This window comes from Drosophila ficusphila, unplaced genomic scaffold, assembly GCF_018152265.1.
Source record: "Drosophila ficusphila isolate 14025-0441.05 unplaced genomic scaffold, ASM1815226v1 contig_198, whole genome shotgun sequence".
In the NCBI taxonomy this organism is placed as follows: Eukaryota; Metazoa; Arthropoda; class Insecta; order Diptera; family Drosophilidae; genus Drosophila; species Drosophila ficusphila.
Window position 1 is genome coordinate 5,458,245 of NW_025064092.1, and position 18,848 is coordinate 5,477,092.

The window sequence follows — 18,848 nt, forward strand, 5'->3', positions numbered from 1 at the left end:
CCTACACTCCCCCTTCCAACGAACCGACCATTCAGTCCAGTGTGCACGCTTTTACACTTTCAATGACCACTTGAATGTCAACAAAAGCTTTCAACTGACATATACAACCACTTAAAATAGAAAAGCACTGGCCCACAGACACGGGCACGTGTGGTAGTAGTAGTGTGTTGGCCAGGCCAGCATGTTTGTGTATTTGTTTAAGCCGCGAGTTAAAACGAGCCATGTACCCCAAAGAACATCAGCTTCCAAATGGGTGTGATCCATGTGTACATGTGTGTAGGTTTCACTGCGTGTGTGCTGGTGTGTTTGTGCCACGCCCACCGCTGAAAGGACTGACAGGATTGTACGCCCCCCGACTGGCGGCTTGTTTGTCCGCTGGCTTGTGTCATAAGCAATAATTCTCCATTGTTGGCATCTCGTTCGTTTCGCCCCGGGATCTCTTGTTGCTTCACCGTTTTCTGTTTTCCTATTTTGTTTTTTTTTTTTTTTTTTGGCCGGGAGCTCCTAGTGGGTGGTGCTGGGGGGGAGCAGGGTGTGCCATGGGGTGGATACCTCAACCTTTGTTGCGCACATTTTTATGAGTTAAGTGCTATCCGGCACAAATGCCAGCGCACACAAAGCGAGCGGAGAGCTCGCAATCTTTCTTACCTTCGGCCAGCAATCTCCAGTATCCACCCAATCATCGGTTCCATCCACCCACCCACCTACCACCCATCCACCCATTCTGTAGCCCTCTGTTGACCCACTCGCATTTCCCATTTCCCATTTCCCCAACACATCGCACTGGACCGTGTTACTGCCCACTTATTGTGCTGTTGTTGACGCAAATCCTCTTAACTAAATCAATTTTCATGTGTGTCCGCGTGCGAGTGTGAGTGAGAGTGTGTGTGTGGGTGTGGGTGTGGGTGTGAGTACGAGTGTGTGCGCATATCACTGCGAGTGTGTGAGGTGTGTGTGGTTGTGTGTATTCCTCGGAAAGCGACACTACTTCAGTTTAATAATACTTAGTGATTTGGTGGTGGAACTTCTGCAGATAATTTACCAATTCAAGATCAGAGATATTTTCAAGAACTTAAAATAAGTGTATTTATAAACCTTTAACTAATATTGTTAACAACATTTTCAACCTTCTGTTCAATATTGAATTGGATTTTTATGAATCTGGCTTGAAACCTAAAACATTAACACCGCCAAAAAGTAGGCTTTTTATTTTGGGTTCACTGTGGAAAAGTTTGACGATACTGCAATAGAAAAAGTTTTTCATGTTAAAGAAAAGAAGAAAATAAAAAAGAAAAACCATTTGGGTAGAGTTTAAAGTGTAATAATTGAGAGCTCTAGAAATTTGTTTTCCAGGTGATCTATTTAGCTATTCTTTCGTGAAAAGAAGAGGAAAGTTTAAGGTCTGCTTGATTTAGAAAGAGACAGATCGCGCCGGAAAGAAAGAGACAGAACGATCGGATTTGTGCAAAATCTCGGGTTCCAAATCAATCTCAACTCAATTCATCTCGTTTCATCTCATCGACTGCTGACAAGTGGGCGTGTGTATGTGTGTGTGTGTGGTGGGCGGGTAATTAAAGGCCGACACCTGCACACAGGTGGGTGTTGGGTGTTGGGTGTGGAGTGGTGTGGTGTGTGTGGGGGTTTTGGGGTGCACTTAATGACCAGTTAATTTGCTGTGATTTTCAGTGGGCGTGTGCGTCATTAGAAAGTCAACAACAAAAGGCCAGAAGCAGTCGGCCTTTAATTTGCTGCTTAATACACAAACGGCATTTAATCCGCATCGATTTGATTTGCCTGATTCGATGGGGCCTTGGAAATTGGAATGCCGAATGCTGAATGCCAAAAGCGGGAAACAAATCACGACCATTGCCAATCAAATCTATCTATTGCTATCTCTGTCTTGCCAAATTCTCTGTCCCCCTCTCCCTCTTTTTTGAGGTCATTTTGGCCGGCCATCCTTCAAGCGGCTCGTTGGTCTAGGGGGTATGATTCTCGCTTCGGGTGCGAGAGGTCCCGGGTTCAACTCCCGGACGAGCCCAAGATCTCAATCTTTTTTTTGTTTGTTTACTGTATACTTTAAACAATAAATAAAACCAGAAGTTACGGAAGGGACAAGCTTGTTGGCATATTATTTCGGAAGATAAGGTAACAAACAAGTTATTCCAGTTACTATTATTTTTTTTTAAAGGTTAAAGTTCACAAGAATATTTATGCTGATTCATTGGACTTCCCCATTTTATGGTATACGATTTCTATTAATTATTTTTACCATATTCCAACGGTCAGTCAATCTTCATCAGCTGGAGGAAACAAGCGCAACGGAGAGGGCAAAAATAAATGTTTAAACAAACATTCAATTATGCTGGCATGTTGTTTCTTGTTCCCATTTGTGTGACAAGTTTGCACATTCGTTATTGTGCAATGCCAACCACTCCCCCAAAAACCCCCTTTTCCCCCTTATTCCCACCCCCTCCCCATGTCACTGAGTGTGACTGTTGTTAATTCCATTTGACTTGCAAGGGTTTTTAATATTGCAACGCAAATTTGGTATAAATAAACATGCAATTAATTCTGGCAGCCATGACAAGCGCGGCTTGCAACCAATTAAGAAATACTGGACCTAGGATTGGGGGCTTTTGAGAAGAGCTTTTTATACTACCAAAAATACTGAATCAAAATTAGGGGCTGGCTTTAACTTTTAAACAAAAAATATTTCGGAGTTTTGTTAAAAATTAAATTGTTTCTTCTATTTTATTTCTCTGTAACTTGGTTAAAATATATGTATATCTCACAGTTAAATTTTTGACTGTTATGTTCCATATATCTAACAGCCAAAAATGATAATTTTTAACAAAAAAAAAAAAAAAAAAAAAAATTGTTGTTTTTTAAACTTGTTATTTGATTGGGAATTTATTTACAAACTTAAAAATATATGGGATTCGATATTCGGACATTCATTTCCCTTGCTATGATTAAAATACGGGCTTTTTTGAAGGGCAAATCCGGACTTTCTGCAAAAGTTGGCCATTATATATTACGCAAAGTCCGGCCGGACCGCAATCCGAATGCTGATGAGACACCAGAGTGGACAAGTCCGGAAACGAGTCAAAGGGGATGAGACACAGCCGGGCCGAGGCACTTCCATCAATCTGTCAGTCAGTCAGTCAGTCAGTGAGTTCGTGGGGCATTCCGTCCTTCTTGCCTTCGACCTGGTCGTCCTTTTAGTCCTGGAGAAGACCACTCTCAGCGGGCGAGGGCAGTTGGCTAGACAGAGTGTCAGTCAGTGAGTCAGTCAATCGAACAATCAATCATACGGAATGACAGCCACGTCGGCTTAAGTCAAAGGCAACTCGACTAAGACGGGCGACCAACTTACAGTCGCAGAATTTCAAGAGCCTTCAGCAATCACTTGCCCAACAAATCGGTGACTGATTCAGTAAATATGCATAAATCTATAGTGTTGACAATATATATATATATTTCTTGTTGCAGTAAGTTTGAGATTAATGTTGGATACGTAAAGAAAAGGTTTGTTATTGTTCTATGATATAAATATAATCAATGCTGCAGTTCCATCCTTTTAATTTCACCTTGAGCCATTATTAAATTAAAACAATTAATTGTGCAATGAGGTAATAATAATTGAATAATATTGTTTTTTTATTAGTTACTTTCGAGCTTTCTTTAATGATTAAACTTTTAATTCAGTTTTAATTTGGATTATTTGTATGTTCCAAATCTGGACTAAATAGTTATCAGTTTCTAAGCTTTCTTTCTTTAAATTTTTTCTTTAAGTGCTGTCTTTTTTTTTTGGAGGGCAACTTCGAACAGTTTGAGCTCCCTTTTCGGTTTCGCTTTCTCAGCGGCAAACCGTGGCTCGGGGAACACATTGATTTATATGCTGGCATCGCCAAAAATTGAATGTTATTGCTTGAATGGCCTCAATTTACTTAAAAGCTACGCCCCTCGTGGCTCTTGACCCCGAAAGTCGGGACTGGCGGAGCACCCTGATTGGTATTTATGAGCGTGTTTATTTATTATATGGCCCGACACTTGATAAAATTAAACGGAAATGGCTGGCCATTTTGCATTCGGCCATTTCGATTTCGACACCCGTCGCTTTTCTCGCCAATAAACTTGTTGTACACCAGCAAAAACCATAAAGAATACCTCCAATATATATGGTATGTGTGTATATACAAGTGTATAGTATGTATTGGAGTAATAGGAATAATAGTGGAGTTAGTGGCGTTAACTTACCAGAAAATAGACAGCAAATGGCATCACGACCACGGCGACCAGGAGATCGGCGATGGCCAACGAGACTATAAAATAATTCGTGACTGTTTGCAGGGAACGCTCGCGGCAGACGGACAGGATGACCAGGATGTTGCCGAAGAGGGTCAGGATGGGGAACAGAATCAGGATGAGCGCCCAGTAGTTGTGGTCGACTGAAAAGGGAGAGATAAAAGTAGCCAGGATTCAGTTTGCCAGCTTGCCAGTTTGCCAGTTTGCAGTTTGTATTCTCTGTTCTGTTCTGTGTGTCCTTGCTTATCCTTTTTTTTTTTTTTTTTCATCCGCAGGCTGTCGCAAACTTAATTCCCCTATCTGCCGTTTATTTTGCTGAATAATTTCATGAAAAGCTCGGCCTGTGCGTTACGTTAAGTCAATTATAAATTCGTAGCTATTTAATGAAAATGCGGCTGACAAGCGACTTAACAGTTCATTTAAGCAAGATGGCAAATACAAGTGCGGATTTAAGGACACGGCTTTCGTTTTATTATTTTGTTTATCTGCATGTGGTATTTGCCCACAGCTGCGGATGAAATAATAGCAGTGCCTTAAGCTATTTTAAATGAGTGAATTCGTATTTTAATAGCTTATTGATACAAGCTTTGGCTGAGATAAAATTATCTTGCCAGCTATTATTCATTTGATTGTGTTTATTGGCGATTGATTGAAAACGGCTTTTGCAATTGATAATTACTAATTATTGAAGGAAGCATTTCCAATTTAAAATGAAATGCAATTTGAGATAATAAAGTGGAAAACGTAACTCGACCAATATTTCAAGCATTAAGTTGGCATTCAAAACTCTTACTCGAAGAGTGAAAAGATTATGAAAGGTTTCAAATATTAAACTTTTTTTTCATATCAAAATAACTTTAAAAAACTGAAGACAATATTTAGATAAATCATCTGTGAAATTGTTAATTTAATTTTAATTTCATTTCCTTAATCCTTATTATTTTTTTTTTTTTTTTACTTTTTGGCTTATACTCACCCACTCGCAGTTCGGCGCAGGAGTCGGTCAGGTTGAGTGTCTCGTTGGTGCAGTTCAGCCGGTAGGTGTCCAGGTAGAGTCCCGTTAGGTTCTGCTCGAGGAGCAGACCCCCAGTGGCCCCGCCCCTACCGCCCACAATGGCAGCACTTGGCGAAAGTGTTGTTGTTCCCGAAACCGCACTCCCATTGTAATTGGGAAAATAATCGTTAAAGTTTTCGAGCAGCAGCATGAACGTGCTGCCCCCAGATCCGATTCCCCCTGCTCCTCCTGCTCCACCTCCTCCTAATCCTCCTCCTGCTGCTCCTCCTCCTCCTCCTCCTCCGCCATCGTAGCTATTCGCCGTTCGATTGGTGAGCGTTTCGCGGGCCGCCGAAGCGGTACGCGCCAGCAGTTCGGCATCCCCGAAGCCGCCGAGCAGTCCGTAGTCCGTTTCCGCATCCGCCACGTTGTCCAGCGCCGCCTCCTCGCCGCTGTCGATGAGCGCGATGCCAGCATCGCCTCCGCCACCGCCGCCAATGTTCACGCCCCCCGCACCGCCCACTTGGCCACCGCCTCCAGCCAGCTGCTGTTCGACGAAGCTGCGCAGCGTGTACCGGCCCCGCTCCCCCCGCTCCTCCAGGTCCTCCAAGTCCGCCGCGTGACCCGTCGCCGTGGTCGCCACCTCATCCGCACTGGAGTTGCTGATGATGAAGCCGCCATGGCGATTCGGAAGCGTGGTGTTGATCACCTCCAGCCAGTTGAGCGTCTCGTTGGCCGCCGCACTCGAAATGGAGGCGAGCGGGTTGGTGGTGCTGGCGGTGGTATTTACATCACCACCACCAATATCACCATCACCATTGGCACCCAACAGCCAATCGCTGATGTCGTCGATCAGCGCATAGCCGTCGTCCTCCTCCTCCTCCACCTCCATCTCCTCCGGCTCCACCTGATCCACCTGATGCACCTGATCCACCGCTGATGCCGCCGCCGAAGTTTCCACATCCTCGTCTTCGTCGTCGTAGAGCGGCAGGAAGCCGGCGGACATTGTGGGGCCGCCAACGGTCTCCGCCGGCGGATCGCTGCCGTTCGTCGGACTCCCCGCATCCGATCCTCCGACCAAATGGTGTTGTTGTTGGTGGTGCTGCTGCTCCTGCTGCTGCTGGTGTTGCTGCTGCTGCTGGTGGTGTTGCTGCTGGTGGTGTTGCTGCGGCATCCAAGAGGCTCCTGTAGATGCCGTTGCGTTCGCCGTTGCGGATGCAGATGCAGATGCAGTTGCGGATACAGATGCGGATGCGGATGCGGATGTGGCAGCCGTTGATGTGGAAAGTGCGGCGGGTGCTTCCGTCGCCGCGCCCGTTACGTTTGCCGTTGGAGTTGCCACAGATGTTGCCACTGATGTTGCCACAGATGTTGCCGCGTCGCCCAATGGCGGCGATGGTTGCGCCATCCTGTGTGGTGTGTTCTGTCCCGTCCCGTTGACGCCGTCGTCTGCCCCGCCTCCCACAAGGAATGGGCTCAGTCTCTAGTGGGGCGGGGGCGTGGCGGCGGAGGCGGGCTGCAACTCCTGCAACGCCAGCGGCATTTTAACCCAAGCTGCAAAGTGGCAAAATGAAAATGAAGTAAATAGTTAGTGAGTGAGATAATTATTTGGAATTTTTAACTTATTATTCAGTTTTCGAATATTGTTAATAATGGTATATTGGTAATATAATATTGGTATAATGTCAAAAGAATAGGACATTTTTAATACAAAATTTACACATAAACAACTTAATTGGGTATTTCCATATTTTACAGAAAATCAGAGAAAGGGCTAGATATTTAATATTATTGGGTTGGCAAGAAAGTCATGTCGTTTTTTTTCAATATTTTCAAAGATTTATATCAGGACTTATAATTAATCAATTATGTATTGGCCGTTTTGTTCGACCACTAATGACCATCTTTCGGGCAGCTGCATAATTCCGCGCTCGAAGAACTTTTGGTCTTTTCCAGCAAAGAATCGAGACAAGTGGTTTTCGACAGCCTCATCTGAATCAAAGTTTTTACCATTCAAAGAGTTTTGAAGAGAGCGAAACAAATGGAAATCTGAAGGTGCTAAGTCCGGACTATAAGGTGGATGTGGTAGCACTTCCCAATTCAGCTCCGTTAATTTTTGCCGAGTGACCAAAGATGTGTGGGGCCTAGCGTTGTCATGGTGAAAGACTATACCCTTGCGATTAGCTAGTGCCGGCTCCTTTTCTTTAATCGTTTCCGCCAAATTGGATAGCTGGCGACAGTACACATCTGAATTGATGGTTTCATTCCGTCCCAGCAGCTCAAAGTGCACTACACCCTTCCAATTCCACCAAACAGACAGCATAACTTTCCTCTGATGGATATCGGCCTTTGATGTGGCTTGGGCTGGGTCATCTTTCTTGCTCCATGATCTTTTTCGTTGGACATTATTGTAAACAACCCACTTTTTGTCGCCAGTAATGATCCGCTTCAAAAAAGGATCGTTTTTAATCCGTTGCAGCAGAGAATAGCAGATGTTGATACGCTTAGTTAGGTGAATTTCCTTTAAGTTATGCGGAACCCAAACATCGAGCTTGCTTACGTAGCCAAGTTTCTTCAAATGGTTTTCAACCGTTGTATGCGACACTTTGAGCTTCTCTGACATCTCCCCTGTTGAATAACGCCGGTTTTCATCCAGCAAAACCTGAATTTGTTCGTCAAAAACGGCCGATGGTCGACCAGAACGTGGGGCGTCTTTAACTCCAAAATCTCCAAGCCTGAATTTGGCAAACCAGCGCTGACATTGGCGATCACTCATGGCATCTTTACCATACATTTCGCACAATTTTTTGAGAGCTTCGACCGCTTTTTTTCCTTTTTGGAAGTAAAAAAGCAAAATATGCCGAAAATGCTCACTTTGGTCCTCCTTGTTTAATTTGCTATAGCTTCCACAAATGTTATCGAATAATTACCAAATTTTCGTCGATAGTACCTAAGACTATAAGCTTTAAAAAGATACTAATAGGTGTGACCCTGGTGCTCGATTAGTCGTAAATAAATTAGATTAAAAACGATTACTAAAAAAACGACATGACTTTCTTGCCAACCCAATATTTTTGTTTTTTTTTTTCCTTTAACTTCATTTGCATGTACATACATTAATTAGTATAGTTATTTTTAATGAACCTATTGCACCTTTCTCTGAATACAAACTCACGGTATTCACTTTCCTTTAACGACTGAAAAATATGAGCAATTTGATTGTCAAATTGTAAATTCAATTTGATAAATTATAAAATTTAAATTATATAACCAAAGCTAACAGAAGGGTAGTTAATTAAATGTATTTAATTTGTTTGCATCTAAGACTTAAAACTAAATTTAATGCTACCGATATTACATTACATTTCATTTTCATTTTCCGGTTCTCTTAATTCCCTTTCTTTTTTATTAAAGTACTGGGAAAGCAAAGGGCTTTTAATCTGATTACTCTTTTATGGTTGTTTACGACCCAATTCTATCAGCGAAGTGATAATTTCACCGTTCATTCTTTTATATTAAATTAACGAGGTCCGCTTTTGTGAACGTACGTGTGTGTGTGTGTGTGTGTGTTTTTTTTGTTTGTCTGTGTACATACTTGCACACCTCGATTGCATTTTAAACAAACTCGAACACCCCAAGTTGGGTCGAGCACTTTATGCCCGTGCAATTATCTATCCAACGGGCCACGCCCCCTTATCCCCCCACTGCCACGCCCCCTTTGTTGAAGGGACCTTTAAGCCCACTCCTCACTGCCATGGCCGCATGTTTAATTAACTCTTTAATCAATTTATTGCCAATTATTCTACAAAAAGCGACAGCGAAAATGGTGTAATTTAATTAAATTAGCAAAAGGTTTTTGTGTCTCTCACCCGTTCTCCCTTTCTCCCCCTTTCTCTCCCTCTCCCTTTCTCCCATTTCACTTTCCACTTTCGCCATCTTTTCGTCCCTCTACACATTTTGCAATTTTCGCTTTTGTATTTGCCATTTGCCAATCGGGGCTGATTAAAGCCGCCCGGAGTCGATGGCCCATAATTAAAAGATGGCTCGTTTGTAGCCTAATGAGAGGCGAGTGTTTCCGAACGGGTGAAGAAGGTGGCAAAAGTGGGGTCAAAAGTAATCGAATGCGCCGGGAAAACGGAGTGGAAAGTGAATGAAAAATGAGGAGGGGGGGGAATCCGGAGTCTCAAACTGAAGCTCAAGCTGAATCTGTATCTGTATCTGCATCTGTAGCTGTAGCTGTATCTTAAAGAGAAGAGTCCTCTGTTTGCACTAATCAAATTTTGGCACACAACCAAAAATGGAGGGGCGCAAGGCCATCACAATGGCGCAATGCTGTGCGAACGTGTGTCGTCTCGGCCTTTTTCATTAATTACGCCAGTGGAGGAGCAACAACAACAAAACCAACAACAACCCAACTCAAATCAACTCAACTCAGTTCAACTGGACGCAAACGAGGCGGAACAAAACGAGACTCTCAGTCGGAGGAAGAAGCCTCCAACAAACCTGCCACCGAACTGCTCGCCTCAGCTGAAGTCGAGTAATTAATTTCACTTTCGCTTGAGCGATGCCTTTGAATATGCACGCAAGCCATAAAGCACAGCCGGACTCCCAAAGTCCGTAGTTCGTGGTCCATGTTCCGTATTCCGGATCCGGGTGAGTGTCGCTTCCTCATGGCCTTCATCGGATGAGGCCACACACACACACACACACACACCTCCCGTTTCGTTTACCGCACACACAACTCGGCACTGTCTGGTCTATTACATCCTAATCATTGTTGGCACACATTGGAACCCCGGCGACAGGAACACGGAATCGTTAGGCCTCCTCCCTTCGACCGATTCGCATTTCCACAATCCCACCGCAAATCAAGACGCCACATTTCGGGTGCCGAGAAACTAAGGCCTACACAGGAAAAAAAAAAGTAAACAGTAAGCGAAGAAATACAGAAACTGAGTGATTAAGATGAGTTCCCATTCCTTTTCTATTCAAAATCACAGTCAAAGGGAAATTCTATACTAATTACAAAATGCATTAATAAAAATGGAAATAATATGTTAAAATGTAATTCTTCTTTTGTTTTCCAAAGCTCATTTCTTTCGTTGGTATTTATGCTTATTTAATATAATAATATTCAACAAATATTTTATAATTTTAATATTATTCATATTCTTTCCAAAACACAATTGTTTAGGTTACACAAAATTAATCTTATCTTCTTGATTTGTTTACTTTATAATTATACAATTAGGGTTTGTATAAGTTTCCCCTCTTTCCCGCACTTTCCCGCACACCTAATTAAATCTCTGTTTTGTTCCGTGCATCCTTAACCTTTAACTGGGCAGCCAGCAAGAGTGTGGACACCCAACCTGTAGAATTCCTTGACATTTGCTCGAACCCTCGACACGAATAAATAGATTTTAACTCCGCCATCACAAGTTGTAATCGAATTGGGGTGGCTTGCATTTCCCCGCCGATATTGGAAAGTCCGGAAAGGGAAAAGGGAAAGCGGAATGGCAGATGGGAGATGGGGGGCTCCCAGATCCTTTTCCCATTTCCCCCCACCGCGAAAAGGGAACACAATTACTCAAAGCCAGGTCGCTGGAGTGGGTCTAATCACTTGACCCCACTCAACCTTGGAGCTTGGAACTGGGAGCTTACAATATGACGTGGCCGTTGCAATCCAATCCGAGCGAACCCAGCCAATGTCGTGCCTCATTAACAACATCCGGCCAGTGCAAGGCATTTCCTCCATTTCCATTTACCCCACTCCCCACTCCCCCACTCCCCCTTTTCCCGCTTTCCCCACTTTCCCATTTCCATCTCTGCCGCACCGCACGACACTCAATAAATCAGCAAGTGTAATTATTTTCAACGCCATCGTTGAGAGTCGCGTGTTTTGCGGGGCAAAAGGGTGGCAGCGGCGCTAAAGAAAGTAAGGAGAAAGTGTAGAAAGGAGGGGGAGGGGGGGTAAGTAGGGCGAAAGTTTCTCAACGGCATTTTTGGTCTGGGTTCTTAGCTGGCTGCCAAGGCCAAGTCAACACACATGGCCCAGAATGAAAATGAGAATGAGAAACAGAAACAGAATGGGAATGCGAATGCGAAAGGGATAAGCCCCGAGTGCTCCTTCGCCTAATCCTCGTCTCCTGGGCATTTTCCATTTAAAAATGTATTTTCCTTTTCCCTTAGCTCTAATTACAATTTTTGCAAATGTAGATGCACACTGCAATGTGCGGCATGGGATTGATTTTAAATATTCCCGAGTTTAAATTAATCAACTTTGAGTGTATAACAAGGTAATTTACTTAAGTAGATGTGCCATTAATGTATCAGTGGTTACTAATACGAACTGAGTATGCAAATAGTGACTTTCTTTAGAGATTGTCAAGTGCTTAAACAAAAAAATACTTCAAAAATTCTGTCTGGCTTAACGAATCACATATGTGTGCATAAAATGTTACAAATACTTTACCGAACAACACAAAGAACCCGTGTTTGCGTCTACTATTTAGTGCATCCACAAAAAACATACATCTCATAGCTGCAAAGCTCTCTTTGTGAAATCGTAAAAATATAATATTTCGCCGAGTCAAACGAATCAAAGGTGGATATGAAACGCAGAAGCTGGCAGAAGCCAACAATATGCGGCAAATACGGAAACACGCATAAATAACCCATTCGGATAGATTTTGCCACTGCGAGCGGATCGATGGCATCATGGCAACGATGGCAGCGAAGGCAGCGATGGCAACGATGGCAACGTGCAACGTGCAACGTGCCTCGGGGGCAGCCACGATATCACGATATCACATTTTCCATAGCTTTGACCCTCGCCCATAATTCAAATTGAGTGGCAATGGCTGCGCTGAAATAGAATGCAGGCAGTGCCGGGCGGGGAAAGGGGAGTGCCAGTGAAAAAGGGGGGTGGCGAAAAGGGGGAGTAGCGAAAAGGGGGAGGGGGAGGGGAAGGGGATGGTAAGCAAATTGGTTTCAGATTTAAAACGAACGGGATGGCAGGACACGGATGGTGGCACATAGACACATGTTGCCCCAGGGGTGAAAAGAATCACGACACCAAAAACGGATCCTGTCCATATGTGCATGAGTGCGAGTGTGTGTGTGTGTGTGTGTGTGTGTGTATGGTTGTGTCTTTGTGTGTGTGTTGCCTTCGCTGTTTCGCCTGCGGTATTGAACAGATGCTGTCGCCTTCCCAAAGATCAACAATTTAATGGGCATCGTTGTCCTTGTATCGTCCTGTTGAACTCCCTCCCCCTCCTCTCTGCTCTCTCCTCTTCCCTTTTCCCACCCCCTCCCCCTGCTACCGCACTTCACGTGCCATCCTGCAATCGCCAAAGGACCTGCGGCAAATGCTTGTTAACTAGTTATGCGGCGGCTCCGCTGTCCGAAACTTTAAACATCTGACACTAGTGCCAATGAACAGGAGCGACAACAGCAACAAAAACAACTAAAACAACAACAACAACAGAAACAGCAACAGCAACAGTAACAAGAACAACAAGAACATCAGGATAACGCCGCAGGAACTTTTTACATTTGTGCGACATCAGCATGACATTTGATTAATGCCATTTGGCCAGACTTCTGGTGGATGAGCTAAGGTTTAGGTTTGAGTTTAGGCTTAGGTTTTGTGCTAAAGGCAGCGGCAAACGTGGCGTATGGGTGATGAGCGATGAGCAGAGCGGCCATATCACGTATACGCACCGCGGGCTGTCACTTTAACCACTTCGCAACGAGAATGAGTTGGCCCGAGGTGCTCTTCGAATTTCCATATTTCCATAATCAATTAGCTGTTCTAGAGAGTCAATTTCTCGAAATGCAAATAAGTTAAAGCTCAGTTTAAAATGTTTAAGCAGATCTTGAATGCTTTTAACTTGTAATAATAGTAACAAATGTTTTTATAATTGAGTTGCTTGAAATGTAAAAAAAGCATTATTAAATTTTAAAGCAAGATATGTTTTAAATCAGAAACACATGAAGTTACAACTAAGTTGGCACACTCTGCCTTTTTAGAGGTCAGTTTTATTTGTCGGGCTTCGCCGGAAAATGGTTTTGCATTTGGCCAGGCGAATCTGGGGAAACTCTCGCCCAAGCTTAAAGTTATTGTCTGAATGGCTGCACCGGATTGATGGAAGGGTGCCGCAAAAGGGGGCACGGCACGGTACGGCACGGCAGACAAAGGGAAACGCGACTAGATATATTATATTTTTGTATATGGGACAAAAACCGCTTATCGCTTCAAGTCTACTCAAGCGTCAACAGAGCGATTCATTCGAGAATTTCTCATGCTTCACTGAACCAGAAGTGTCGTCGTCGTCGACGTCGTCGTCGTCGTCGTTGGCCACATCGTCGTCATCCTCGTTCGCATCTATATATAAATATATATATCTATATCTATATCTTGCCAGTGAGGTGAGTGTGTGTCACTCCCAATGTGTTAGTGTGTGTTGGTGCTTGGGTTTGTGTGTGTTAGCAAGTCATCTACCCCGTGGATTCCCCCACTCAGACTCAGACTCAGACTTCAATCGGGCAACAACCCTCCATCATCATTTACACCGCCTGTTGGCCAATGGTTGCCCCTTTTTTGTGCCAACGCATTCAATATTTTCCCACACTCCCACATCGTTTTTATTGTTTTCCTTCTTCTTTTTTTGCCTCCTTCTTTTTGTGTGTTGTTGCGTGGATCGTATTCTTGTCTAATGGAAAATTATTGAGAAGAAAAGCCAAATTGCACGCTCAATTTTCTGCAGGACTCGGCAGGAGGCTGTCATGTCCTGTTATTTCTTCTCCATTCTCCCCGATGATTTTTTCGTTTTTTTTTTCTCTTGGTTTTGTTGTTTCGTTTTGTCTTCTAATGCAGAAAAAGTAAAGTGCGTCTAAATTGAACAGACGGGAGTGAGTTGCAAAATAGGGCAGTGGCAAAAACAAACAAAAAGGCAACAATCTAGGCAGAAAAGGATAACAGACTCCCAACAGGGACACCCGTACAGTTGTCAGTCCCGAAAAAAAAGAGATTAGACACTTTTTATCGCCGTGCAGGCTCCGTGAAGTGACGACTCGCTGTGAGGAATTCGCTATTCAGACATTTATTTTTGCCATGGGAACTCCTTTTATACAACTGCTTACAAAATAATTTAAAAAGTTGTAGAAAACAATTGATTTTTTTTTACTTTATTTTACGGATTCGTGTTGCAAGTGCATTTCTATAAACAAAACTGTTTTGTACTGCTTAAAACATAATGGAGACATTACTTTTTTTTTGCAAATTTTTCCAATTGCACAGCCAAATTGGTAGTTTCTGAAAACAAAATACCAAGCTAAACGAAACTACATTATTCGACGAACCAGTATTTAGTTTTTATTAGCATTAGTTAGTTTTTATTTTCTTCAACATTTTCTTTAATAATTTGATTTCTAAATAAATAATAAGTTAGTGCTGAAGAGTCACATCCAGCAGCTTTCCTACATCCTCGCAATAGTGTCCTGGCGCCAGCATGGCCCGATAAAGTCCTACATTGCACTGCAAGTCCAGCAGGAAGTCCACGATATGCCTCAATTGTGCCACATTCCAGTGCTTCAGGCAATCCTCGATTCCGGCGAAAGCGGTGCGCAGAAAGGTGTGCAACTCACGCTGCTCAAAAAGATACACGTCCTCCGAGAGGATAATAAGCATCTTGCTTATGGATATTGATATGCGGATATATTGATATCCACCTGCTTGGCGTTCATGTTCGTCTGGTATTCAAAATTGAAATTCTTTCCAATTAAGCCCGCGGAATGTGGTTATATTTCGTAGGGACATTCCCTTTTTTTTTTGCTTAAATCCGTAAACATATGGAGTAAGAATTTTCCTTAGTGTTTCCTCCGTCGTAACTTGACCAAAACGGTTGACACAGCCAAAAGCCAGGGCGGCGTTTCTCCTGAGTTTAATCTGCACTGAGTGTCCTGCAACCGATGGCAAGACCCTCCGAAAGGACACCGCCGACTGACTTTAAGCTAGACCGCGCCACTTTAAGCTTATGATTTATTCAGGCAAAACAATTTTGCATTACAAAAGGGCACAGAGCTCACGGGCCGCTGGCCAGCGAACAGAAAGCGAAACAAAGTGCTGGACACTGGCCGCTTCGCTCCGCTCCGCTTCGTTTTCCCTCTGGGAGAAATTCTGGGGGGAAGCGGTGGTGGAAGTGCCGGGAAATTGTGGAAATGCGGGGGCGAGCGCTGTCCAGGCAAGCAGAATTATGCAGTGGGGCACAAAGAAAGAAAAGAAAGCGGAAAATGAGCAGCGAACGGGGCGAAATTGCCAAACAAAGGCTTCAGCTTCACAATCGACGTGGCAGCCAAAAGGGCGCCTCCTCTTGCTCTGCGCGGCCAAAGGGGCAAAGGGGGCGTGGCAGTGGCAGTAACTGGGGGGACTTGTGTGCCCAGGGTCTGCACTTTACATATATTACAGATGCCTGCCTGCGCCTACACACGGCGATCCTCCGCCGGACTTTCCACTCCTTTGTTGGCTGCGCCGAGAAGCAGGCAACACTTTGTTGCACGGCCAAAAAATACCGAAGGTCCTTCAGCGAACGCTCGTCCTTTTGCATTAACCGAAAGCCATCGAGGAAATGAGGGGATGAGTTAATTAACCTGCTCGAAATTATGTGGGGTCATCCTATAATAGCTGGGTTTTAATTAGGAATAGATTGATTTAAGGCGGTCGGAGAAAAAAGGTTTCTATCTTCAAGTAATATTAAAAAGAAATTAAGTTTTAATCTTCTAGAAGATAGCGTTGTCGTAATGATATTTAAATTAATTTATTTCTATTCTCTTACTTAATATTATACCAAGTGGTTACTACTTTGAATAAAACATTTTCTCTCCTAATTAGATGGTTTTCCCGCAGTAATTCCCAACTGGGCAGTGGTGTATCCCTTTTTCTTCCACCGGAGATGGGCTCCAAAAGGTGCCAGAGTTTCACGAACTTTCGCAACAATGAAACAATAAAAGGGGATTCTTCGGTGAAATCAATTTCTGTATCTTGTTCGCACCGGTTTCGCTCAGTCCTTAAGGACGTTGCGGCTCTCCCGAACAAAGGAAAATATCTTTCATTAACTAATTAGCTTACTTTTTCCATTTAGCGAGAGTGGATGGCCAAAAGGAGCAGAGCAGAGCAGAGCCGAGGAGGAGGTACAATCTCTGTTGGTTTTGCTTTTGTTTCCAGCCTGAAAGGATAACGTGTAGCACGGTGCTCGCATTAAAACACAACTACTTTCTACTTTCTACTTTCCACTCCTTCTCCACCTCCTCCTCCTCCACCTCCACCTTCTCCTCGTTTTGGTTGAGTCTTTGTTATTTTACGCTTTAGAATTCTTTTGGGCATGCCAAGCCAAATTTGTTCAGCGTCCTCCATCATCGGGCGCTGAATTTTCGCAGCCCCTCGCCATTTTTCACTTCACTCCGCGTGGAGCATCCAAACATCCAAACATTCAGAATTCAGAATCCAGTATCCAGAATCCAGAATCGAGCATCTGCGGTCGGAGTCGCTTCGTCATCGTTGTTGCCTCGTTGCCATACACTTTGATTAAAGTGAAAATAAATGAGGGTCCTAGGCAACTGCTGTTGGCCTAGACCCATTCGGGCCCATTCCCCAAACCATTTTAGCCCCATTTTGGCCCCCGTTTCGTGTGCGTCTTTTTCAGCCAGCTTCTTTCTGGTTTTCGTTGCCGTTGCTGTTGCTGTTCCGTTCTGCTTTTCCTTTGCTTTCTCCCTTTGCCTTTTTCCTCTACCATTTCCCTTAGATTTTTTTCCACTTTTTCACCCGCTCTCGCTAGTGCGGGCAACTTCATTAGATGGCTACAAACACAAATTTCAGGGCGGCCAGAGCTCTACGGCAGCGTCTGTCTTGGGCTACAATTAAATAGACCGTTATAACGCCGGGAAGGCTGGCGGGGAAATTCATTTAAATACGGCCCGCAATCGGGGGCCAGTGCAAATTAGTCAAAGCAACTGCTTACCAGCGTTCAAATTGCTTGGACCGAGCTCGTCGTGGCCCAATTTGATGCCAATTTCGGAGCCGGAGCAGCTACCACTGGCCATCTTTCATGGACACTGCCACGGAAATGCTGCCGCTATTGGCCAGTAGAAAAAAAAGCAGAGTGGATATATTAATTCGCACCTCGAACTCTTCTAGCGCAAAGTCTCTTTAAGTTGTAGAAGTTTGGTTCAGAATAAACAACAATTTTACTGTAGTGGATTTTACTATTTGATGACTTAACAAATAACTTTTGTAACAAGCACAATATTTTTATTGCTTAGAAAACATTATTTTATACATACAAAAATTGTTTTTGATTATGGTTGGTGCCACTATTAAAGTATTTAAACTTCTTTGTATTGATAAGATATCTGATATAAATCCCCAAATAAATGGTAGAGGAAACCAGGAAATATGTAATACCTAAAAAAATAATTTTCTTTCCATAAGCTTAGCCACGCCCCTTTCTACTCCCCTGAAAAGCTCGTTGACCGAATATGTATTTATATGTTCCCTACTTAACTTTCTTCCCCAAGAATACAAGAATACCTTTCGGGGCAGAACCCTCTTTACTCAACGAATTGCGGGCATAAAAACTAAAACAAATAAATAAATGTTTGTACCTGTCTGGGGAATTGAACACGGACCCTTGTGTCCAAACACTTGATGTTCGAGGACCTTAACCCCTGGGATATAACTTTAAGAAGTGCCCCCTGTCTTAAAAACAAAAATGAAATGAAAGAAAAAACCAGGAAAAAAAGGAGAAAATCCAGGAGACACATATTTTTTCTAAGTGGAAGTTGTGGTAGAATCTTTCGGGAACTTTTAAAGGCTGCACATGGCCAAATACAATGGCCAATAAATTGCCTATCCGCCTTGCTTATTAACCAACGAGCACACAAAGAGGCGCAGGACACACAGGACACCCACACACACGCACACACACACATGCGGGGACCAAAGAGGAGGTGTTCGTGTGCGTCGCCAGCGCGTTTAATTCAATAATGCAGCGGCAACTCGTTTGTCATTTGATGTGTGCCACGCCCACCGCCCATCCTCCGCAATGGAACGTAGTCCTGAAGGATGTGACTTGTGCATGTGTGTGTGTGTGTGTGTGTCATCCAAGCAAGACGACGGCTTTCAATTTCTTATTTTGCCGTATGTTGTCAGATTTTCATGCGGTGTCATGTTCGTGTCTCCTTCGACGTACCGAATCAATAATTTCATTTCCCGGCCGTGAAAAGCGTCGACTGGCCACGCCCTCTTTCCTCCTTCTTTATTTTTTTTTTTTTGGGGGGGGGGGGAGTGTTTGTACAGATTGCTTTAATGCCAAGTCACTTATGTTCCCCTCCTCCCCTTTTCATTCCCCTGCAAGTTCATAAATTTGTTGCCGCCCGTTTTAAACAATAACTTCATTTGCTGGCAACTTTTTAATATGGCCATGTAAATATATGCAGAGCGTTCGTCTATCGCAACGGCCAGGAATCTGCAGGAAGTTCTCAAGTGGGC

General features: G+C 43.7%; 1 protein-coding gene and 1 non-coding gene across 5 annotated transcripts in view; one reads left to right on the forward strand and one right to left on the reverse strand.

Moving 5' to 3' along the window:
- LOC108088665 (dopamine D2-like receptor) overlaps positions 1-18,848 on the reverse strand; it is a 62,214-nt gene that overhangs the window by 20,671 nt on the left and 22,695 nt on the right. For all 4 annotated transcript variants that reach the window (XM_017186595.2, XM_017186597.2, XM_017186596.2 and 1 more), the window contains exons 3-4: positions 5,285-6,856; positions 4,261-4,451 (exon numbers count right to left, since the gene is read on the reverse strand). In XM_017186595.2, the coding sequence (XP_017042084.1) occupies positions 4,261-4,451; positions 5,285-6,710 (1,617 nt within the window). In that variant the 5' untranslated portion in view covers positions 6,711-6,856. The remainder of the gene's footprint in view (positions 1-4,260; positions 4,452-5,284; positions 6,857-18,848) is intronic.
- Trnap-cgg lies at positions 1,966-2,038 on the forward strand. Its single transcript has one exon. It is a non-coding gene; the product is annotated as a tRNA-Pro (tRNA).